Raw genomic sequence first — 25,089 nt, forward strand, 5'->3', positions numbered from 1 at the left:
AGCTTACCTTTCCTTTATGAAAAATGAGAGTAATACTTTCAGGTACCCATCTTTTCTTCAAATGCATCAATAGGAGTTTCTCTTTGTAAAGTACTTTGAGAAGCTTGAGAAAATGACTGACAAGGGTGGGAATCATTTGCTCGGCGTTACCCACTCCCCTTTGACTTGACGGAGATGTGTCTTGGCCCTATGGAAAAGACCTTGCTTTCTGAGATGTGGGAATGGCCTCATCAAAAGGTGGTCTCTAAGAGGGATTTGTGCCACCAGAAACAGTAGCAACAATATTGTTAAAGATAAAGAAGCAGAGGCTCAGAGAAGTTAAGCAGCTTGCCTAGCTAACTAATGGCAGCGCTAAAAGCTGAGAGAATCGGATTTCAGCCTGGACATCCTTCCAGGAGAGCACATCGCCAGCCTCTTGTTTCCCGTCACAGGGCACGTCACCTTCAGTTGTGGCTCTGGCTTTGACTTGTGTCACTTGTCCATTTGTTTGTTTTCTTTTTAATAAGCTTTCTTTTTTTTTTTTGGACAGTTCTAGATCTACGGAAAATTGAGAATATAGTACACAGATTCCCTGTAAACCGCATACCCAGATTCCACTAGTATTAACATCTGATGTTAGTGTGATACGCTTGTTATGATGAATGGACCGATACTGATACAGTAATATCAAACAAAGCCCATAATTAATTTACATTTTCTTAGTTTTCAACCTGATGTCGGTTTTTTCCTGATCTAGGATCCCACATTACATTTACTGGTCTTGTGGCAACAGTTTTTGAGAGTAACTGATTTACACAGAGATCAGGCCGGTGGATTCAGGCAGAGATCAGACATAATAATGGGAACCCACTCCAATAAGAACTTACTTCTGCAGGTCTTCCCATCTTCACGGAGTATATACCCTTCAAAGCATCGGCACACGAAAGAGTCTCCACTGCTTACACATGAATGTTCACAACCGTGCTTGCCCAAAGCACAAGCGTCCAGTTCTGAGAATCCAAGTGGAAACAGAAAAACAGAAGAAGGAAATGATTCATACATTAGTGACTTCTTTAATCTTTTAAGATATTTCAGACACCTTAAATGAAAGCAGTACTTTATCCTACAGGGCACATTTCAAAATAGAAAGCATGTCTATGAGCAAAATGTCTTAATATATAAAAATATAAAATATTTAAAATATAAAAATAAAATAAAATATAAAATAAAATAATACTATCATCTCTGTAGGAAAAATGAACAAAAGACACGGAAAGACAAGTTACAAAAGGAGAGATAGAAATGGCCTATAAATATTAGAAAATAAGTTCCACATCATTGATTATCATGTAATCATAATGTCAGATTATCAGATAACCATGATTATCTGCATATCCGCTTATGTATTCACGTATGTGTCTTACTTCGGTCATCCGTCCATCCATCCATTCATTCATTCATTTGTTCACTGATCCGTGGAATAATTCATTAGTCCCTTCTCTCTGAGTCAGGCACTCTTCCAGTCTCTGGGGACGTAACAATGAGTAAAACCAAGTTTCTGCTTTTGTGAGGCTTACATGTGGTGGCAAGGGCGGAAGGAAAGAGGGGCAAGACAGACAGACAAATGGATATGTCAGGAGAAAGTGTACAGAGAAAAGCAGGATGGGGGGGATGGGGAGGGCCTGCTGATCTGGGGCGTGCGGAGGGCTTATCATTTTCCTCGCCATGTCAGAGAAGGCGACAGTGAGCGGAGCCCTGGAGAAAGAGATGAGGGGATGTGGTGTTTGGAAAGAATGACACCCGAGGAAGTACAGCATCCGCAAACAGTGGCAGGAGCGGGTGCGGCAGGTTTCAGGAAAGGCAAGGAGATCAGGGGACCGGGCAGGCGATGAGCCAGGACAGACCTCGTGGGAGTCACACGCAGTGGTTGCATCTAAGTCAGAAGGGGTCACCGGAGGGTTCTGAGCAGTGGAGTCATGCGAACTGACTTTTTTCTTAAAGGACCACTGCACAGAACAGGCCATGGGTAAGGCTGGAGCAGGGAGAGTGGGAAGAGAGTCACTGCACTGACCCTGGTGCCCCAGACAGGCGGGCGAGAGGGTCAGACTGTGGCTGGACTTTGAAGGCAGAGCCTGCAAGCTTTGCTGATGGGTTAATATAAAGAGTCCATCTTCACATGGATATGACTGAAGAGTCATAGGTGACCCTGAGGTCACAGGACTGAGCAACTGAAGAATGGCCCCACCATCCATGGGGCTGGGGCGGCTTCTGTGACAGCAGGCTGTAAAAACCAGGCTGATGTGTTAAAGCCTGATACTGAGGACAGACGGAAAGGGACTTTTTCTAAGAACCAAACATAATTCTGAGAGTCAATGCCATCATTTCAGATGGAGCAGAATTTCTACAGTGGCTGTGAAGTGAGGTTTTAAAATGAATGCTCCAAAGCGCATAATTACTTATAGAGCCAGGCACAGACCATACGCTTTTTTCTAAGGCATTTTTGCAGTATTTTTCTTGGAGGGGAGTCTTGAGAACGACCCTATGGGTTAATTAAAGCAGCTGTTGTTATTCTCATTTACCAGCCAGGGAAACTATGCTTTGGGAAGATTAATGGCTTGCCAACATCAGTTGCTAATATGTGACAGCATCAGATTAAAAATGTAATCTTCGGATAATAAATCCCATGTTTTCCCCCGCTACACTGCGTTGCTATACTCTAAAGTAAGCTTCCAAACATGAAGGGAATTTTGTCTTCGTTTGGGCAGAAGGGCCGCCAAAATCTTGAACAGTGGGAAAGCGTTGTATCAACTAAAATTATAACTGCAGACGAGAGTCAAAGCAGAGCTGGCCCTTGCTCTTTGCTCAGAACATGACTTACTTCTCTGGGCACAATCTAGACTCATTATTGATGCAGAACATTTCTCGATGGCTTGGGGTAATCCCTCACGTAGTGTTGAGTGGAAATACAATTGAGTGATCCATAATACAGACAGCCGCCTGGCTGTGGAGGTGAGCGGTTTTTTTTTTTCCTCACCATGAATTTATATTAAGAATACTCCATTTTCCAATGTAATACAATACCTATAACTCTTTCAGGCCAGCCTTGTCAAGCCATAATGCAGACAGGCCCTCCTGAGCATGCCCCTTCTTTCTGGAGCATCCCCCATGCCCTGTCTTGTCCCTGTAGCTTCATCTCAGGCTGCAGTTTTGAAGAGTGATTGAGTCTTTCCACAGGGATCCTGAAAGGTCATTGGCCCCCCAGGCTCTTGCCGGACAAGTCTGTACTTGGCAGAGGGGCTCTGCTTTCCTCTATGGGGAGCCCGCTGAGCCTGAAAGCACTGTTCTCAGGGGGCATCCTCACTGCTGGCTGCAGACGATCGTGGGAGCTCCCAGCCCAGCCTCTGAGCTCTCCTGGGCTTTTGTACTAATAGCTGTTTGGAAATTTTGTTGTGTGCATGCTTTAAAAGCATGTAGAGAATTTGGGTTTTTAACCTTTTCCCTTACCCACTTGGGGCATCTGATCAAGAGAATAGAGGGATGGTTCTCAATCTCAGGGGAACATCAGTCACCTGCAGAGATTATTTGAAAGGCAAAACGGGCCCATGATTCAAAATTCAAACATACTAAGGGGAGACATCCCCTTTGGAGGGGCCATCTGGCAGTATCTACCTAAAGTACAAAATGTACCTTTGACCTGGCAGCTTTACTTCTGGGATCCTCTCCTGCAGATACCCTGGCACCATATGGAGAGATATACTTTCAAGTCATTCACAGCAGCATCGCTTGTAATAATGAAAAGTGGGAGACAACCCAGATGTCCACGACTACTCAGGAGACAAGCTGAATAAATATTCTGCACAGTGAGATGCTGTTCTTAGGCGCTCAGTCGTGTTCAACTCTTTGTGACCCCGTGGACTGCAGCCCGCCAGGCTCCTCTGTCCATGGGGATTCTCCAGCCAAGAATACTGGAGTGGGTTGCCATGCCCTCCTCCAGGGGATCTTCCCAACCCAGGAACTGAACCAGGGTCTCCTGCATTGCAGGCAGATTCTTTACCAGCTGAGCTACCAGGGAAACCCCAATGAGACACTCAGTTCAGTTCAGTTCAGTTCAGTTCAGTTCAGTCGCTCAGTCCTGTCCGACTCTTTGCAACCCCATGAATCGCAGCACGCCCGGCCTCCCTGTCCATCACCAGCTCCCAGACTTTACTCAAACTCATGCCCATCGAGTCAGTGATGCCATCCAGCCATCTCATCCTCTGTTGTCCCCTTCTCCCCCTGCCCCCAATCCCTCCCAGCATCAGGGTCTTTTCCAATGAGTCAACTCTTCACATGAGGTGGCCAAAGTATTGGAGTTTCAGCTTCAGCATCAGTCCTTCCAATGAACACCTAGGACTGATCTCCTTTAGGATGGACTGGTTGGATCTCCTTGCAGTCCAAGGGACTCTCAAGAGTCTTCTCCAACACCACAGTTCAGAAGCATCAATTTTTCGGCACTCAGCTTTCTTCACAGTCCAACTCTCACATCCATACATGACCACTGGAAAAACCATAGCCTTGACCATACGGACCTTTGTTGGCAAAGTAATGTCTCTGCTTTTCAACAGGCTGTCTAGGTTGGTCATAACTTTCCTTCCAAGGAGTGAGCGTCTTTTAATTTCATGGCTGCAGTCGCAGCTGTAAATAAGATAAGTAAGTTGTCTATGTAATGGTTTGAAGAAATCTCCAATAAATATCATTAAGTGAAGGAAAAAAGGCATAGAATGTGGTACATAGTGCGCCATTTGTGTGTGCCTAAGGAAAGGGGAAAAACATAAACAGATATTTGTATTGGCTTTTATTCACATAAAGAAAAGTGAAAGTGAAAATCGCTCAGTCGTGTCCAATCCTTTGTGACCCCATGGACTGTATAGTCCATGGAATTCTCCAGGCCAGAATACTGGAGTGGGTAGCCGTTCCCTTCTCCAGGGGATCTTCCCAACCCAGGGGTCGAACCCAGGGTTCCCGCATCGCAGGCAGATTTTTACCAGCTGAGCGACCAGGGAAGCCCCTAAAGAAACACAAATGGAATGGAAATAAAATGGAATGTTAGCTATCCATTGCTGTGAAACAAGCTGTGCCAACACTTAGCAGCTTAAGGCAACATGTGTGATGTCACACAGTTTCTGAGGGTCTGAAAGCCAGCAGTGGCTCAGTGGGGAGGTTCTGGTTCAGAGTCTCTCGTGAGGCTGCAGTCGAGCTGGTCCCCTGGGGGCTGCATTGATCCCAAGGCTCCACTGGAGCTGGCGGATCTGCTTCTGAGCTCACTGGTGTGTGCATTGGCCTCAGTTCCTCCCTGGCGGTTGGCCAAAGGCTTCAGTTCCTCAGCGTGTGGGCCTCTCCACAGGGCTGCTCCCAACACGGCTTCCCTTAGAGAGACGCCGACATGACTTCAAGAAGCCAGAGCGAGCTCCCAGAAAGCAGCCACAGCGTTTCTGATAACTTCACTGGAGAAGGGACACACCACTGTTATTTCCTATGCTGTCGGTCACGCAGCGGACGGTGAAGGAGGGAGTGAATACACGTGTGTGAATCCAGGAGGGGCCGCCCTGGATGGAGGCTGCCCACCACCAGTTACCGATGGGAACTGCAGGGAGGCAGGGGGATGGAAGGGGGGGCAAGAGTAGGAGCCAAACTCCTCAATGCGTGTCTTTTCGTATTGTTTTGATTTTTAAACTATGTATACCTTTTACCCATTCTAAAAATAAAGTCAAATTTAAACAGACAAAAAAAATCTTAGAAAAGTACTCTTCTCTCACCTTTGACACCCTATGTGATTATTTTTTAAAGGCAGCACCGTGATTCATTTAACCAGTTTCTTACTGTAAGGGCACTGAGGTGGTTCCTAGGCTTTGCTATTACCAATGTTACTGCAGGGGACATTTGTCTGCCTGTAGTTCTGCATACAATGGGAAAGCATGCCCCAAACATCTAGAAGTAGGATTGCCTCACTAAAGGGTAGGAACATTTACCCCCGGATAAATATTTTTCAAATTGTCCTACAAGGAGGTTGCATCAATCAATGTAAGATAATCTCTATTTCGGGAGGTCCGGGGTGCTGCCTGGACTTTCGGATGTTTTAAAAGCCCCACGGATGACACCAACAAACTGCCAGAGGTGAGATGCCAGTGTGGGACAGACCTTCTCAAGTGTCCAGAGAGGTGATGCTGCTCCTCCACCATCATGAACCACCTGCCATTGTCTTCCTCCTGGGCTGTTATTCCATCTACTAACTAGGTCTCCACAAACCTACTTCACCCCATCCAGTCCTCTTCTAAAGCATGCGTACAGACATCCCTCCCTCCGTCTGCCTGACACCCTTTAGTGCTTCCTGAGAGTCTGGCTAGGACACAGAATTGTTGGTGAGGTTCACAGGACCTGCCCGCTGCCTCATCTCAGCCACACTCCCCCCAGCTCTGAGTACTTTCTTTCAGCACCTCAGGACCAAGCCAGAAAGTAAAAGTGGCTCAGTCGTGTCTGACTCTTTGCAACCTCCATAGACTACACAGTCCATGGAATTCTCCAGAATACTGGAGTGGGTAGCCATTCCCTTCTCCAGTGGTTCTTCCCAACCTAGGGATCGAACCCAGGTCTCCCGCATTGCAGGTGGATTCTTTACCAGCTGAGACACTAGGGAAGCCCAAGAATACTGGAGTGGGTAGCCTATCCCTTCTCCAGTGGATCTTCCTGACCCAGGAATCCAACTGGGGTCTCCTGCATTGCAGAGGGATTCTTTAGTAGCTGAGCCGCCAGGGAAGCCCACCAAGCCAGAAGCCCTTCCCCTACAGGGCTCTGCCCAGCCGATCGTCTGCTGCCTCCACCTCCTCTAGATGTCTTCTGGGACCTCCCTGCACAGAGCCTCACAGCCCCAGGCACCTGCCCCCTCTGGTAACGTCACAGTTAGTAGTAGTAGTATTAGTCACTCAGTCGTGTCCGACTCTTTGCGACCCTGTGGACCGTAGCCCGCCAGGCTCCTCTATCCATGGGATTCTCCAGACAAGCATACTTGAGTGGGTTGCCATTCCCTTCTCCAGGGGATCTTCCTGACCCAGGGAATCAAACCCAGGTCTCCTGCACTGCAGGCAGATTCTTTACCACCTGAGCTATAGGAAAGCCCAGCATCACAGCTATCACCAAACAGTTACTGGTTGCTCTGGACCTATGCCCGCCTCCTCACTGGACGACGCTCACACGGGCTCTGACCTCCAAGGGGACCACGGGCTGCACCTGCCCTCCTCTCCTGCATCTCCCAGCTCCTAACTTAATGCCTGGCCCCCACAGCAGGTCCTCAGCAAACGCCTGCTGAGTAAAAGGAAACATTTCCTCAGCTTTCTACTCTGCAAACCAAGGGTCACCAGAGTTTTAAATGAGAACCCACGCCGTGTGGATGGTGGCGGTCAGCTGGGTTCCCCCTTCTCTCCTTCCTTCCAGCCTTGCAGAGTGCAATTCGCATTTGTTCAGCAAAACGTCCAGTTTTTGCACACTAGGGACATTCCTGTCACTCATAATTAAAGAACCACACATGGTAAATTCGAGAAGGCCAAAGTTGTGCTGTAGCTAACTCCCCGACCACAGGCTTTCAGCTGCCTTTCAGTCACCAAGTCAGGAAACCAGCTTGGAGTCAGCGTATCCCTGGAGCTAAGGGTACTCTCTGCTAGGAAAGCATGTCAGCGGTTACCTAACAGGCAAAGAGAGCCACCATCCCTGACTCACGAATACGGAGGGCCTTCAGCCTGGGGAGAATGGTGGGCACTCCGACAAGAGTTCGTTCATTCAGTGAGTGTTTATGGAGCACTCTGCCAGCCTCTGCCCTCGTTCTCGGGCTGGAAGGGACCTTGGGGATGAACTGGTCCAACACCTTCTTTTAAAGTCACAGAAACTGAAGGACACAGAGTGGGTATGACTTGCCCAAGGCCCCTGACCCTGCTGAGATGATTAGTCTCAGCAGTGCTGGGGGCAGAGGTGTGATTAGATCACAGGTCTGTCTCCTCCGTGGTCCCTGGTCCAGGGGTCATCCTTGCCCAGCAGGCTCAGCAGAGGCTGCTAAGATAGGCTGATAAATTCTCAGAAGGCAAACTAAAACAGTTTTCTCAAGGGAAGCTGAACCTCCACATAGCATAATGTAACTCTAAATGCTGCAGTGGTCTGTCTCAGTGGCTCCTCCAGGCTCACATCTCTCCAGTCTCCCTCTCAATTCAGCACTTGGTACTTACTACTCAGTATTCGGTACTTAGTACTCAGTACCCTCAGCTTCTTTCAGTTCACTCTCTGGACCCTGGCTGGCATGTTCTATTTCCTGTGCCTGGGAAGACCACCCCCTCTGTTTTAGTCCTTTGGGACTGCTCTAACAAAACACTTCAGACTGAATAGCTTATAACAACAGAAATGTATTGCTCACAGTTCTGGAGGCTGGAAGTCTGAGGTCAGGGTGCCAGCATGGTTGGGCAAGAGCCCTCTTCCAGGCCACAGACTTCTTGTATCCTTACATGGCGGAAGGGACTGGAGAGCTCTGTGGGCAGGGATCTCATTCATATGGGCTCCATCCTCACGACCTAATCACCTCCCAACAGCCTCGCCTCCTAACACCATCACCTTCCACAGTTAGACTTGCAACATATGAATTTGGGGGGACACAAATATTCAGTCCATAACACCCCCCATCTCTGCATAGCTCCCTCCATCAGTCTCCAAAAGTCAGATCAAACACCTCTTTCTCAGGAGACTTCCTCTGAACCAGGTGAGGGTCCCCCTGCCAGATGCCCCGTGACACCTCTCCTTCCCACATCATGACTCTCATCACACAGAATGGAAGATCCATCCTTCATATCTTTCTTCCCTGAGAAATTTTAAACTCTGTCAGGGCGGAAACTGAACCTGCATCAACCCCACGGAGGCCCAGGGTCAGCATAATACGACCAGCACAACACAGGCCCACAGGAGGTACTTGTGGAGACTGAGCATCAGTGAGCCAGAAGTACCTAGATGCGAATCCAGGGACGAGAGTGAGGACAGACTGGGAACCATCACTTGTGTGACGTGGATGCAAGGAGTTAGGAGAGAGCTCAGGATGCATGAATAAAACATTTAGAGAAGGATCCTCTTTTTTAAAAAAGAAAAAAACATGTAAGAAGGCAGGTCTATATATTAATTAAAGCCTTATCATGAAGATCACGATGAGCAGACGCTTCAGGGCGTAGCACAGGTTTTAGGGCCTGAGTCCCACAGCCCCACACACGGATACAGTCTGTTCCTCACATCTGGATTCCACATCTGGTGACTCACGCCCAGGCTGTGGTACAGCAATCATGGGGTAATGTGTTCCGAGGACTCGCACCTCTGTGGCGATGACAGACAGCAATCCTGTGTCTGGGGCTCCACGTAGGAGGTTATTAAAACCAACCCCAGCCCCAGAGGGAGAAAGCCACAGTGGCCGCCTGCCAAGAGGGTGACCAAGGCTGAGAGACAGAATTACACCATTTGCTGGCATTTTTAAAAATAATAAATCTAGCAGTAGCCATTCGTTTGCTAACTCTGTGTAGGGTTTTTTTTTTTTTTTTTTTTTTTCTCAGACAAACCAGAAGCAGCTCAACTGAGACGTATTTTTAGAGGTCACTCCAGGTAAGAGATTCTGAAGTCAGGGGACCCCAGTTTTAACTCTGACTCTGTCGTTGATCCCCAGGGTCAGCTTGGGGGGGCATCAGTTTTCTCCCCATGCCACAAAAGAAAGAAAAGATCTCTAAGTTTCCTTCTGTTCCTTTCAACCCCTAATGTGAATACATGAGGGTAAAGAGTAAAGTGGTCTTTTCTCTCCAGTCTCTGTGATGGACTGAATTGTGTCCTTAAATTCCTTAAATACCCTCAATGTGCTGGTATTTGGAGGTGGAACCTTTGGGAGGTCATTAGGGTTAGATGAGGTTATGACAGTGGGACTCCCATGATGGGATTAGTGCCCTTCTAAAAAGAGACTACAAGAGAGTTTATTCTGTGTGTGTGTGTGTGATGGGAGGACACAGCAGGAAGGCAGACATCTGCAAGCCTAGAGGAGGGTTCTCAGCAGAGCCTGACCATACTGGCACCTTGATCTTGGATTTCCAGCCTCCAGAACTGCAAGATAATTACTTTTCTGCTGTTTAAGTCACAAAGCATACAGTATTTTTTGATGGCTGCTTAAATATAGTAACACACTGCTCTTGTCTTGCTCAGGGTTGCTTCAGTCCTTCAAAGTCAGTCTGGGAGGCAGCAAGTAGGAAAAAGCCTTTGCACACCCACCTCTGGTGGCCAGTGTAGGAGTATCCCAAGCTGAAATTCCCAGTGCTCAATGCTTGTCACTCAGATCTGCCTTAGCACCACCCACTTGCTACAAGAAGGTAGTGCCTGAGCTCTTGAGTCTGACTCCTCCTAGGAAGTCTCCGCAAGGAGGGTAGGCCAGGCCTGCCAGGAGTGGATCTCCAGGCAGCAAAGCAGGATGCTGCCTCAGCCCTCTCCTAGTGTGGGGCCGTCTAACAGTGGGAAGTAAGATTTCAACAAGAGTAACTTCGAGTTTATGGCAATTTACAAGTTCCCCAAGCACTTCAGTGAACATCTCTCCCTGTGCCACATAGTGACCCTGAGAGAGAGGCAGAAAGATCATTCCCAGTTTACAGATGAATAGTTAGATGCAGGCAAGAGACCTAAGAAGTGTGGGTTCGGTCCCTGGGTCAGGAAGATCCCCTGGAGGAGGGCATGGCAATCCACTGCAGTATTCTCGCTTGGAAAATCCCATGGACAGAGGAGCCTGGCGGGCTATGGTCCAGAGGGTCACAGAGTCAGACACGACTTTAGCAACTTAGAATGCATGCAGTCAGATCCAGAGAGGTCAGTTCCCTCCCAAGATTTAAACCCAATCTTTGGGCTCTTAGTTCAGGGTTCTTTCTACTCTGCCATGCTGATTCTAGGTCTGTGCACAGACAGCCACAGGGAGAGGTCCTGACGGGGTCTCACTGCAGCGGGTGGAGCGGAGCTGCTCCCAGCAGGCCAGGAGGGCAGGAAGTTCCCCATGGAGGTGATGCTGGCCCTGGGTTGGTTTCTGCCAAAGGAGGTGGGATATGGAGGTTGTCCTAAGTGGAGACAGGCTGGGCTGAAGGTTCAGGCCCTGCTCAGAGAAGATGGGAGCTGACTCCTTTGAAGAACTGGAGGGAACAGGGAAGAAGACCTGGGTGGGGCTCAGGAGGTGGAGGAAGGTGTTCTCTGCCACCTGCCAAGTCAAGGTCCCCTGAAGGTTCTGGAACAGAAGATGGACTCTGTGCCAGGTGCCACAGGATGAAAACACAGGTGGTCTGTGCCCGTTCACTCAACATTCGTTGAACTTTATGGAGCATTTCCTGTGGGCAAGGCCTGGAACTCAGTCTCTGAGTAAGACCGGGTCTCTAACCTCCAGAAGCTCGCAGGCCTGTGGGCTGTGTGCTCCAGGCACATCTAGACTAGAGAGTCTTTCCTGATGCTGAGATGCGCTTGCACTAGGTTTATTTCAGAGATTTCCGGGTGGTAGAGACGGGAGGAGTCCTCTCAGCTGCGGCTTGCAGAAGAGACCCCCTGATTTCCCTCCCCACCTCACCCCCTCAAGGGTTGTGGAACAACCCTCCAAGGGGTGATTGCAGCTTGGGGGTCAGGGGACCGAGAAGAAGGGAGGATGGGCGTCACTCCAGAGGCCAGAGAGCCCAAGGTGCCTGCAGGGGTGTGAGAATAACAGTGTCCATTCCTTCCAGGGACCTGGGAAACTGCACCTGTTCTCCATGCTTCAGAGAACCTTCCAGAAAGTGAGCGGAGTATTCTTCAGGCCACCTGCTATCAAGGCGGTAAGTGGAGGCTGCCTTTATGAAGGGCCAAGGACACCCTTATCTGCTGAGCAGGCCTGGCTGAACCCCAGAAGGCTCCCCACCCACAGCCCAGCATGATTTATGAAAAAGACACAGTCATGGTGTCAGGCTCTTAGTGATCTGGGACAGAGCTAGGAAAGACACATTCCCAACCCCAGTTTACTATGGCCACACTGAAAACACAGCCCATTATTACAGAACAGGGCAGCTAGACTGAATCGACCCAGGGCAGACAGAGGCTTCAAATAGGGGACAAGCTCAACAGATATGTGTCAGATGGTGGGTAAAATGCATCTCTTACAAATACCACCATTGCCTGTGTATGTGCTCAGTCATGTCCGACTCTGCAACCCCATGGACTACAGCCCTCCAGGCTCCACTGTCCATGGGATTTCCCAGGCAAGAGGGTCAGAGTGGGTTACCAGTTCCTTCACCAGCTGAGCTATCAGGGGGCCCTGACTTCCCTGGTGACTCAGACGTAAAGTGTCTGCCTATAGTGCGGGAGACCCGGGTTTGATCCCTGGGTTGGGAAGATCCCCTGGAGAAGGAAATGGCAACCCACTCCAGTACTCCTGCCTAGAAAATCCCATGGACGGAGGAGCCTGGTAAGCTACAGTCCATGGGGTTGCCAAGAGTCGGGACACAACTGAGTGACTTCACTTTCTTTCACCATTTCCTACTCCAACCATTGCCTGAGGATAGGATATTTCTAATTCATCTGATCATCTCATGTAGACACACCATATATAATAAACAAATACATATCAAAATTCACTTCTAATGGCACTGTTGCACGTTTACTCAAATGGATGATATCACTGTATCATTAGTTACAAGCCCTATAAATGAGAAAATGGACATTTGAAAGTGTCAGTGGCCATAACAGATGTGGCTGGAAGGAGGGAGCAGGACACGAGATTGTAAGGAGGAGGGGTAGCATCTGTTTGGAAGGGTCCTGAAAATTTCTTAGACGTCCTGTGATTATCTTATAGTCAGTTCTTGGTTATCACAGTAATGCAGAGGGTCAAAGAAATGCATGGATAATCTAAGATGATGAGAATTAAAATAAACCAGTTAAAAAGCAGGCTTCTGGCTTTGGCATGCAGTCAAATGTACATGCAATTCGACACACCCACTCTCTTTCTGCACCCTGATGTCCAGCCCCTCCCTGTGCTGGCCGTGCTGGCCAGGACAGCTGGGCAGGCAGCCACAAGCAAGCCATAAAACTCAAGACTCCATCCCAAATGGGGGAAACCTTTTCTCACAGGCGGCGGAGTTAGAGAGGCACACCCAGCCATGCAAGCAGGGCACCTGCCCAAGTGAACAGGTGACATAGAAAGGTGGACACGTTAGGTTGTGACCACAGTTGTATCAGTGGTCAGGGAACCTGGCCCTATAACTGGAAAGACTAGCAGGACTCGCAAGGTACATGGCAATCCTGTTCCTCCACTTCTGACCCCTTCTCTCAAAATGGCTATTTTTAAGTCTTTATCTTGGTCCACTCCGACACAGGACTGCAGGGCAGAAAACACAGCATCCTTGAGTGAAGACGAGGACATCTGGAAGCTTTTTTAAAAAAAAGTAATGGAGACAGGAATTGGGACCAGCTGCCAGGAAATATGTACCCAGGAAACATCACTGCCAACCTCGCCCCTGCCATCTGCTGTCAGATTATCCGGACTGGGGGAGGGGATGGGGTTCTCAGGAGCCTCCCCTTCTCGCAGAACTGACTTTGCAGTCAGAAGAATCCGTAGTCTGAACCCACAGCGTAACAGCTGGTCACCTTAGGCTTTTCACTTAGTCTGAAGGTGAGGATTCCGCTGAGGTTGCGGCCCAGAGAAAACACGTGCTCGGCGCGGAGCGCAGCCGGAAGTCCACAGACAGGAAGGCATCTACTTCACTATAACTCCTAATGGCTCCGAAATGACGGCGGGCCAGACAGGAAGAGGCAAAAGCCGTCCGTCCTGGGACAGGGAAGCAGCAGCCACCGGGGCTGATATCGCTGGGAGGGGCCTTCGCACACTTTCACCCACGAACCCCGGGGGCGCAGGCCCGCCCGTGGTCACTGTCCTCGGCGCCCCCCGCCCACGACCGCCCGTGCCGGGTCCCCCTCGTCCGACGTCGCCACACTCACGGGCACAGGTCTTGCCGTCAGCGCGGAGCACGTGTCCCTCGGGACACTCGCAGACGAAGGATCTGTCCGTGTTGACGCAGGAGTACTCGCAACCGTGGTGGCTCAGCAAGCAGTAATCCACTCCTGCAAAACCCCACAGCCAGGGAATCAGATCACGGTCCCGCGCACCTCCCTAACCCTCCTCCTCCTGCCCCGGGAAGGCGCGCGGTCCCCAGGGGACAGCCCCGCCATCTCCCCCGGAGCAACGAGCAGAGGGCAGGGCGGGGCCCGCCGTCCCCTCCGGCCGTCACGTTCTCCACGCCGGCGGCAAAGCTCTTCCCTGTAAGAGAAGCACGAAGGGCACTCACGCGAGCAGGTCTTGAGGTCGTCGTTGATGAGGAAGCCTTCCGAGCACTGGCACACGAACGAGTCCTCCGTGTTGAGACACAGCTGCTCACAGCCGTGGTCCTGCTCGGCGCAGTGATCCACCCCTGCAGCGACCACACAGGAAAACCCCCTGAAGTAAGCCAGGAGGGCATCAGAGAACAAAACCACCTCCCCTGGGGAGCCGCTGCCTGGCAGTTTCACTCCGCTGATGCCCAAAACAGTGCCGTGGGAGGTTTCCTTCCGCCCTGTGCGGTTTCCTTCCGCCCTGTGCCACTGGCCTGGCTTGTTTTATTTCCTATTTCTTTGAGGAGTAAGGTGCATATGACTCCGGCCAAGGCGGTAATGACATTAGTCCTCTGCACCTGCGCCAGGTCTGGGCACGCATCACCTGCAATCCCCAGGGCACCGCTGAGAGAAGGTGCCCTCCCCATGGCACAGAGAGGAGAACCAGGCTCGGGAAGGTGGAGCCGCGGACCCCACCCGCTCCCTGCAGGTGACAGAGCAGTGTCTCAGGATGTGGGGGGCTCCACACCACACTCTTTGGGCTCAAATCCCACCTCACCCCACCAGCTTCCCAGCTGTGAGATGCTTGCTGGGTGGTCATTTGGCCTCTCTGCCACCATCTCATGACTTGAGAAATGGGGTTGAGGCTCGCTTTTTTCCAAGAACGTGGTGAGAGGAGTTGATTCACCTAAAGCCCTCAGAACAGTAGCTGGCATACATAATCACTTCCTGAATGCCCATCATTACTAAGTATATGGCTGGGGAAGAAATAATTGTATAGTTCCTTTGTATCTGAAAGAGAAAACGCGCTGTTATCCCCCATAACCGGGACATCCAGATTCTGAAAACAAACCAACGCCAAGGCCTTGCGTGTGTGGCCAGCCCTGGCACCCGAGCCCGGCCCAGCTGGCCCAGCTAGGATAACACACACACAGCTGCGGTGAACTCGTTCCCACAGGACAGCCCTGCAGGCTGCCTCCCAGATTTCCTTGATGGAGAAAACGCACACCCGGAGAGTGGAGAGACACTGGACGCCTTGTGCAGGGCCGTGGGGTGGGCCTCTGTGACTCCCACAGGGCCTGGGACTGTGCCTTCTGGAACATTCCACCCATGGCTGTGCCTACTGCAAACACTCGCAAGATCTCAAGAGCCAGAGGCTTGTGTTCACATCTCAGGTCACCATTTACCCGTCACGTGACCCTGGGAAACATAACTTAATCCCCTTGCACTTGTTTCCCTGTCTTTAAATGGGGGTAAGAATGTTGATGCCTCACTGGGATCTGGTGCAGATAAAGTGAGTGAGTACTTGGGAAGTGATCCCGGCCGTGCCTGCACAGAGCAAGCCCCTCATAAGGGCTTCCTGTCGTGATGGTCTGTGGGCTCCCTGAGCCCCCATGGGGAATAGGATTACCAGGCTCTCTCTGGGGACTCCTAGGAAGAAATGGCTTGGTTTATACTTTCTTGAAGCTGACTAGATGGTCCTCCTTTCTAGATTCCAGAAAGAGAAGACGGCCCAATCTCTTCTGCCCCGAGACGTGCAGGGAGGCAGAGGCAGGTCACGGCCCCTGGGGCTCTACGTGGGCTCCTCCAGGTCCCACCTAGCCTGCCCTGGGATGCCTGCGGAGCTGTCAGCTGGCCGGCCCCACGCTCCTGGAAGAGAAGGCAGACAGACTGTACACAGATCCATCTTCACCAGGGCGTCTCCTCGTCGAGCGGAAGGACCCTTGCTCACCACTGGCTTCTCACAAGGACTCAGAGACTTCCAGAGGCAAGTGCAGCGCAGTGCCAACTCTCTGGTTCAATAATGCTTTGACTTCCGAGACTGATACTTCGAAAGCTCGATGGAGGACTCTGTTCCTTCTGAAGACCGAAAGGGGCACGAGGTTTCCCGAGGGCTGCTCTGCACCGAATACTTCATCTGTGAAACTTTCCCTCCAGGCAGGGGAAGGTCCACATACTGAACAGCTGTACTGTTCTCACTCACAATCTATCTCTGTCCCCAAAGCTGGAGCAGATGTGCAGCTCGCTGGGTGGAAAGCCACACAAAGGGCCCCTTCTGTGCCAGCCATGTCACCGAGCCCCTCTCCGGCAACCTCAGGGGTCAGGGCGTCCCCCCGCTGTGTCACGCGCCCCACCCCCGCTGGCTTGGACCAGTGGAGACTGTGCCTCGTTAAAAAGACATGGAACCATCCAGCTGGCACATCCTGCAAGTTTCCACGTTGACATCACCGGACCGAGTTGTGTTGCGCCTCTTACACAAGAAAATGAAGACAATGCTTCATAAAAAGTCCCATGTTTCTCAGCTCCACCCTCAGATCAGGTCTGCAGTGGCCCAAGGGCCTTCTGAGGTCTGTCTCTTTTCTGGTTCCTGTCCCAGGCTCTGTGACAGCAAAGAGCTCTTATTTTTAATTGTATGTTTTCCTATGTCAAGCACTGTGCTGAGAGGCTGAAATAGTCCTCAGGATTTCCCTTAACAACTCCAGGAAATCAACACTGTTATCATCTTCACTTTTTTAAACGGATGGGAAGGTCAAAGCTTGCAGAACTTTAATACCTTACCTGGGGTCCCTTGTCTAGTATGAGGCAGAGTTTGGATGAAATCAGGCTGGTCTAACTTAATCAAGGCTCTCAAGAGCAAAGAATAATATTAGCTAATATGTGTGTGTGTCTTAGTTGCTCAGTCATGTCCAACTCTTTGCGACCCCGTGGACTGTAGCCTGCCAGACTCCTCTGTCCATGGAATTCTCCAGGCAAGAATACTGGAGTGGGTAGTCATTCCTTTCTCCAGGGAATCTTCCTGACCCAGGGATTGAAACTAGGTCTCCTGCACTGCAGGCATAGTCTTCACCATCTGAGCCACCAGGGAAGCCTAGCTAATATTTACTGGACTTTTATTATGTGTCTAGCAGCGCTTTTCTAAGTGTTTTCTATGTGCTGATTCTTTCACTCTTCACAATCCAGTCTCTGAAGGAGGCAGCATGAGTAGCCCCATTTTACAGATGATGAAACTGAGGCCAGGAAAGTTAAGGCTGCTGGACCGTCAGGCTCATAGGAAACCCAGGAGCTTCAGAAGTGACTGACTGCTAGTGAGCCCCCGGGGCCTGTGTGTGAACCTGGCCCTCCCATGAGCCCCTGACCCGGGTACACTCACGGCTGCAGGTCTTGCCGTTGGGGTCCAGGCTGTAGCCCCGGCGGCAGCGGCAGTAGTAGCCCTCCTCCGTGTTGATGCATTCGTGCTCACAGCCCGGCTTGTTCAGCGCACAGTAGTTGATCCCTGAGGGGAGAAAGGGCCAGCACTCCTTCAGGCTTGGGGCTTCTCCCAGGGCTGAGGCTGGGCCCCCCCCACCTCAGTAAACATTCAGTAAGGAAGGTGCTCCAAGGGACACAGACAGCCGCTCCTGTTCTCCACAAGCTTGTTTGGGAGAACCTGGCACCTGGGGGGTATAGCCCTCTGCGTTCTCCAGCCTAGGTCTCTTCCTCAATAGATGGCCAAAACACTGGTGAAATGGGTTGAGCACCACAGTTCCCAGCCCATCTCCTCCCAAGAATGATGGAAACACTGGGAAAATTCAGTCTCTTCTTCCAGTTAACCTGATTACTAGGGCTCAAAGCATGTCACTGCCAGCGGTGACATCTGAAAATGACATGGGATGGTGCGAGGCAGAATAAACAACAAGATACCCAGCGATTTAGGAGAGGCAGGAAAAGGCAGTTACATTAAGAAGGCTCCAAAGTCCACCGGGTTCTGGGTGACAGTGTGACACCATCCGTAATCAAGAAACTGGAGAAGACGCATCTCTGATGCTGGCCCAGGTTGTCACAGCTCTGTCCTAGTCACCCCCATCCAAGCTGCATTTCTGCCGGCAGACATTGGCAGCATCACCAACAGCAGTCAATTCGCAGTTTCATTTTCTGGTAGGAAATGGTAAAGCCACATGCTGGGTCACCCCCACCCCCACCCCCACAGACAGAGACGGTAATGGAAGAGACGAAGAACTATAAAGGGAAATAAAATGAGCTTTGCGGAGGGCCTCTGTGAGACTGGTCACCACCAACCTCAGGGCTGACCTGGAGCCATTTAGCTGCATTGTTCTTTTTCCCGGGAATGTGGCAGACACTGTTGGTTGCCTTGCCAACAAGCATTACCCTGTCTTCCTGAAACCAGAACCCTGACCCCCCAAGGCATGAGTCATGAGTGGTGTAAGCCAGCCTGGCAAGTATCTTCTCCTTTGCCAGGAATTGGTCTAGAGGTGGGAAGATGCCTAGTTCTCGCCAACGAGACAGAAGAATTTATTGGGGCCCCTAGGAAAGACGTCTCTTCCTGAGAAGACAAAGATGTATGAAAAGAAATGAAATGGAACCCATACTCAAAGGACCTCAGACCATCCCGTAAAGGGTCCATGATGTGCCCTCCCACAGGACTGATGGACAGAACTTTCCATGCCCACAGAGAAGAAGTGGCTGCAGTCTGAGCCCATGGAGAGAACTCCCAGGCCCTGCAGGGGACTGGCCTAAGAGAAGAGCTGCCTCCACGAGCCGCGGGCCCTGAGCACGCTGTCTGTACTTCATCCCTTCTGCCCGAGGAGAGGCAGACTATTGTTAGCTGTGTGCAGTTTCTCAATTCATCAACAGCCTCACCTTGTGAAACAGAAGTGAGTGTCAGAAAACAAGGAACGAGATTCAGTGAAGAAAAATAGACCTAGCAATAAAACATCGACCACAGGCAAAGAGACCAGGAGCCAAGTAAAGAGACACAGAACACAAAGGGCCCCACAGACTGGGCCACGAGGTGTAGGACCTGCAGGAATCTCTCTTTTACATCATCAGAGAAAAGTACAATTATCTTCAGTAAGTGCTGTTCTAAAAAGCCAGCCTTCAGCCACTATGGAAAACAGTATGGAGGTTCCTCAAAAAAATTAAATATAGAATTACATGCGATCCAGCAACTCCCCTTCTGGGTTTAAACCCAAAAGAACAGAAAGCAGGGCCTTGAACATATCGATGTTCACAGCATCTTTATTCATAATGACTCAAAGGTGGAAGCAACCCAGGTGTATACTGAATGGATCAGCAAAATGTGGCAAATACAGAATGTGGAATATTATTCAGCCTCAAAAAGGAAGGAAATTCTGACATGGAATGAGCCTTATGGTAAGTGAAAACAAGCCAGTCTCAGAAGGACAAATCTTGTAAGATTCCACTTATATGAGGTACCTAGAGTAGGCAGTCATAGAGATGGAAAATAGAATGGTGGTTGCCAGGACTGGGGGAGAAAGGAATGGGGAGTTACTGTTTAATCAGTGCAGAGTTTCAGTTTGGGGAGATAAAGTTCTGGAGCTGGATGGTGAGAATGGTTGCTAACAACAAAAATGTACTTAAAGCCACTGAAGTGAAGTGAAGTGAAGTGAAAGTTGCTCAGTTGTGTCCGACTCTTTGCAACCCCATGGACTATACAGTCCATGGCATTCTCCAGGCCAGAATACTGGAGTGGGTAGCTGTTCCCTTCTCCAGGGGATCTTCCCAACCCAGGGTTCCAACCCAGGTCTCGTGCATTGCAGGCAGATTCTTTACCAGCTGAGCCACAAGGGAAGCCCAAGAATACTGGAGTGGGTAGCCTATCCCTTCTCCAGAGGATCTTGCCGACCCAGGAATCGAACTGGGGTCTCCTGCATTGCAGACAGATCCTTTACCAACTGAGCTATCAGGGAAGCCCAAACTGTGCACTTAAAAATGGTTACAGTGAAAAAAAAAAATGGTTACAGTGGTAAATTTTGTTCTGTAGGCAGTCACTTCAGTTGTGTCCAACTCTTTGTGACCCTGTGGATTGTAGCCAGCCCAGCTGCTCTGTCCATGGGATTCTCCAGGCAAGATACTGGAGTTGAGTTGCCACGCCCTCCTCCAGGGGATCTTCCCGACTTAGGGATCGAACCCACATCTCTTGCATTGCAGCCAGATTCTTTATCACTGAGTCGCCCAGGAAGCCCCTTGTTCTGTATGTTTTACCGCAACTTTTAAAGGGCCAACACTATCTTTAAGAAAGATTTAACATACCCTAATTAAATTAAAAAACACGAAGATTCTTGGGGCTTCCCTGGTAAATCAGTGGTAAAGAGTCCGTCCCCCTGCCAAGGCAGGGGACATGGATTCGATTCTTGGTCCGCAAGGATCCCACGTGCCGTGGAGCAACTAAGCCCGTGGACCACAGCTACTGAGCCTGCGCTCTGGAGCCTGGGAGCCTTAACTGCTGAGCCCACCATGAGCCACAACCACCAAAGCCCGTAAGCTCTAGAGCCCACGCTCCGCAACAAGAGAAGCCACCGCAATGGGAAGCTCAAGCACCACAACTAGAGGAAGCCCCGGCTGGCCACAACCAGAGAAAGGCACCCCCCTGCCCCCGAGCAAAAAAAGACACAGCACAGTCAAAAATTAATAAATAAATAATTTAAAAACATGACGATTCTTAAAAAGGTCAGCACTCAGCTATCTGGCAAACAGCAACTCCAAAATGCCTCTTCTACGATGGTTCCTTGCCGCAGAGGTTGACCTGTAGAGCTCTGTCTGCTTCACAAGCTTGAATCACAGTTTTTCACATGTATGTAAGTTACTTATTCCTTCACTCAGTATTCACTGGGTACCCACTATGCAACACCCCCCACCTCTGGTCCAGTCTGCTCATTAACTGTGATGAGCTACACGTGGGCCGGGCTTGGGTGTGGGTTTATCTGGCAAAGCCCAGAGTGTCCAGTAACCCTGCGAGATGAGACGGCTGGGCTGTCAGAAGGCCAACTAAACGGCGTGTGTGAGTGCCAGCTCAAAAAGGAGCTGGAGGCCTCACTGAGAAGGTAAGACATAAAAACACGAAAGATCAGAGGTAGGTCACTGCAGGCCGTCATGCCAACGGAGTGGCACAGAGAGTCAGTTTTAGAAAGATGGGACAGGCTACTAAATGTTCAAGCAGAAAGTCATGTTCCTTCACTTTAGGAAATGGAGGTTCGGAGAAGCAAAGCAGTCTTTCCAAGGTCACAGGGCCAGGGTGGGTGATACTGCCAAGACTGGCCCCCCTTACTCAGTTCAACCTGTGCACCCCGTACCCTGCTGTTTAGAGTGTGATGCCTCCAGTGGGGGAAGCACCAGCCTCAGTGCCAGCATGAGCAATCCTGGAGCCCCACCCACCTCTGACTCCACCCTGAGGTCCCCGCCTAGACAGTCAGTCCTGGGCTCTATGTTCTGCATCTCTGCCTCAGTAATTTATGCTTTAAGTCGATGACAGCACTTTCCAGAAAAAGAAATTATGCCTGGATGAGGAGAAAGAACAAATCCAGGCCAAGAGTGTTTTCTTCAGTAGGATTGTGCCTTGAATTCTGACCCCACCCCCACCCCCAACCCGGTTTAATTGGATGCTATCAAATTCCTTTGAAAGATAGATTTATTAGATTTGCAAACAGCCCACATCCATCAACCGCCCATTAAACGTAAATGGCTGTACTCTGAGCTCGAGATCTTTAACGCTCGGAAGATCCTCAGGCTCCTAACAACCAAGCCCAGATTTTAAACCCCATTTCTCTGCTTCCTGATCCCACGAGATGCTCCAGAGAGGCACTGAGCGCTCGCTTTCCGTTAGCAGCTGTCTGCCATAATCGCCGGCATGCACACATCAGGGCAGGGGTGGCTCTCAGAGGGATCTCGGCAGCGGAGGGCTGGGTTTGCAGCAAAGACAATGGAAAAAGTAACGATGAGGCAGGATGTTGGGAGAAGGGCTGATGAGGACATTGGGTTTTAAGAAACAAATTCCATTTTTCTTGGATGAAAAACTAGGGCACCTGGCTGAAGAGGAAATGGAGCTATCCCTGAATATATATGCATGAGTGTTAAGGACTCTGGGCTGGAGACAGGCCTGTCTCCAGGCTAATTTGTGGTGGTCACACTGTTTCCAAATGGTTACTTCCTCTCCATTTATCCTTCTGTTCTTGGCCTCTCTCCTCCCTTGATAACGATGCAATGCAAGCACTGCCTTGGACCCTTCTCTTATTCCAAGTGCCTCTCCAGGCAGGATGTGGAGGGCGGGGCAGAGGGCAAGGGAATCTCAGATGACTGTAAGTGATGCAGAGCTTCAAGCCAGTTCCCCTCCACCAATGGCCACGTGCCCAGCTCACTTCCTCCTCCCTCCACTAGCAACACACAGTGAAGCCTGCGACTCCAGTGACTGAGTTGCAGCAGATCTAATTTTCCCCCATGGAAGAGGTCTAGGTCCACAACTAAGTCCCACTGGTGAGTGATTTTTCCCCGGAGGTAGCCAGCCACTGACACGCTCGCCCCGAGAAAAAGGTATACATAGCTCAGAGAGGAGCGGCCGGGCTGACCTCTCCCACGGACCGCATGCATGTGTGGTCTGATGGAAAATAGTCTATCTAATTGTTTTCACATTCTGAACCTCTCAGTTAAAATTCCCATCTGATGCTTGAACATCGCCAGAGTTTGCATCCAGGCAAGGTGGTGGGAATTCTCCTTTGTAAGAGAGGCTCAGTTTCAAAATATGGGCTCTGCTACCTTTAACCACCCTGCAAGGTCTCACACATAGTAGAGTGAGCACGTGAGTCAACATGTGCTGTGGGCAGGCTGCGGCTTGTGGATTCACTTCAGTAGCCCACGGTGCTTTTCAAAAAACGATGTGTGGTCAGCCTTTTGAAAATCCAGTCCTGTGGTGCAGAATACTGCTGCACCCACACTAGGAAGAAGTGGATGAGGGATATGTCCCTCAGTGGGAGTTCCAGAGAGTTCTGTGAGTCAACAGTCAGGAGAATGGAGACAGTTCAGTGTGCATATGTGTGGGCTAACTTTGGGAATGCTTTTTGAAAAAAATCACAACTTGTGTGCCTTACAAAGGCCACCTTTCTAACAAGGTTAATTCAGATGATAGTTGCCATTTCTCCAGGATGATAAATTTCAGAGATTCATATACTCTTTCATTCATTCACTAAATATTGTGTCACACCAGCACGTGCTGAATACTTAAGGTGTTGAGGATTCACGAGAGAGAAAAAGAGAAGAATGCTGTCCTTGTAGACCTTCCATTCCAGGGGGTCTCTCAGGGACAGGTCACTTAAAGATATCCCATTGGAGGTTCATGCTCTAAACACCCCGTCAAGCCCTCTGAGGTGCCAGAGGACACCATCTGAGCCACTCAGCACATCCTTAATATCACCCTGCTGACACTAGGCACCTCTCCAATGCTGTGAGGATGCCCCAGAGTCTCCTATTTTTTTCTTCCTTTATACCAAGGAAAGATGCAATGTCCCCCTTCTTAGCGGCCCTCAAGGGTCTCATCTTGAGACTTCCCTGGTGGTCCAGTGGCTAAGACTCTGAGCTCCCAATGCAGGGAGCCCGGGTTCCATCCCGGCTAAGGGTACTAGATGCCACATGCCACAGCTAAAGATCCCGCATGCTACAACAAAGATAAAAAATCCGGCGTGCTGCAGCTAAGACCTGGCACATTCAAATAAATAAAAGTAAACATTAAATTTAAAAAGTGTCTCATCAGGTAGGATTGGAAGAAACCAGCTCCTTTTCCCTCCAACTCTGGATCCAGCCTTTTCTTTCTCAAAGTCCCAAATACATGTTGTGAGGGTAAGGAGGTGGGGGCATGCGTCCTCATTTCAGATAGGCGAGAGCTTCAGCTGGCGCCTTGACTTCACTAAAGGAAACCAGTGGGCAAACCCAGTCTATGCACTGGCTAAAAATCACCCCCATCACAGGATCAGGTGAGACAAAAGGTAAAATAAGGGGCAGAATGATGTCAGCGAGCACAAATGCTGAGAACAAGTACACCTGCTGGAGATTTGCCAGAAAACGGAAAACCAACGGAGCCATCTGTGGAACAAGCCCCTCTTCCACATGCAGTGCAACTTACTTCTGCAGGTTTTCTGATCTGGATTCAGGGTAAAGCCTTTCAGGCAGCGGCAAGCATAGGAATCATCTGTGTTAACACACTCGTGCTGGCATCCATGGTTAGGTGAGGCACAGTAGTCTATCTCTGCAAAGAAAGAAAAATCATAATGATGAACCAAACTGGAAATCTAGCATAGGAAAACCAAAGGACTCACAGTCTTAACTTTCCCTAAACAGATACATTCCTGTGACTTCAAACACTCAAAACACTCAGGCCATCGAGGGATCTCTCAGTGAAGCTATTTCTGTGTTTAGGGATATGGCCTCCCAGAAAGAGGACTTTCTTGACATATTACAAGATGTTTATGCCTTGTGAAGAGGCTTTCCTTGTCCTGGTTCATGTCAGAGCCACCAAAACGTAAGCATTGTTTGTTGTCTTGAAGGCTGGGAAGAGGGAGCCTGGCTGAATGTTTTACAGAAGGCATGCAACTAAAGCAATGACTTCAAACCACTTAGCTGATTGAAACACTTAGCCAAGCAGTATACGAAATCAAATCCTGGAAAAAACAAGGCCTGAAAGTGAAAGGCACCCTTTGAGGCAAAACACCTCCCTGTTATTATTGGTCTCATCTGCTGCTGCTGCTGCTGCTAAGTCACTTCAGTCGCGTCCGACTCTGTGCGACCCCATAGACGGCAGCCCACCAGGCTCCCCAGTCCCTGGGATTCTCCAGGCAAGAACACTGGAGTGGGTTGCCATTTCCTTCTCCAATGCATGAAAGTGAAACGTGAAAGTGAAGTTGCTCAGTCGTGTCCAACACTTGGCGACCTCAT

At 50.0% G+C, this 25,089-nt stretch overlaps 1 protein-coding gene across 2 annotated transcripts in view; it reads right to left on the minus strand.

The window, feature by feature from the left end:
- MATN2 (matrilin 2) overlaps positions 1-25,089 on the minus strand; it is a 163,021-nt gene that overhangs the window by 15,859 nt on the left and 122,073 nt on the right. For both annotated transcript variants that reach the window (XM_043879246.1, XM_043879245.1), the window contains exons 7-11: positions 24,281-24,403; positions 17,525-17,647; positions 14,352-14,474; positions 14,005-14,127; positions 867-989 (exon numbers count right to left, since the gene is read on the minus strand). In XM_043879246.1, coding sequence (XP_043735181.1) covers positions 867-989; positions 14,005-14,127; positions 14,352-14,474; positions 17,525-17,647; positions 24,281-24,403 — 615 coding nt within the window. The remainder of the gene's footprint in view (positions 1-866; positions 990-14,004; positions 14,128-14,351; positions 14,475-17,524; positions 17,648-24,280; positions 24,404-25,089) is intronic.

The sequence above is a fragment of the Cervus elaphus genome, chromosome 21 (assembly GCF_910594005.1).
Source record: "Cervus elaphus chromosome 21, mCerEla1.1, whole genome shotgun sequence".
Lineage (NCBI taxonomy): Eukaryota > Metazoa > Chordata > Mammalia > Artiodactyla > Cervidae > Cervus > Cervus elaphus.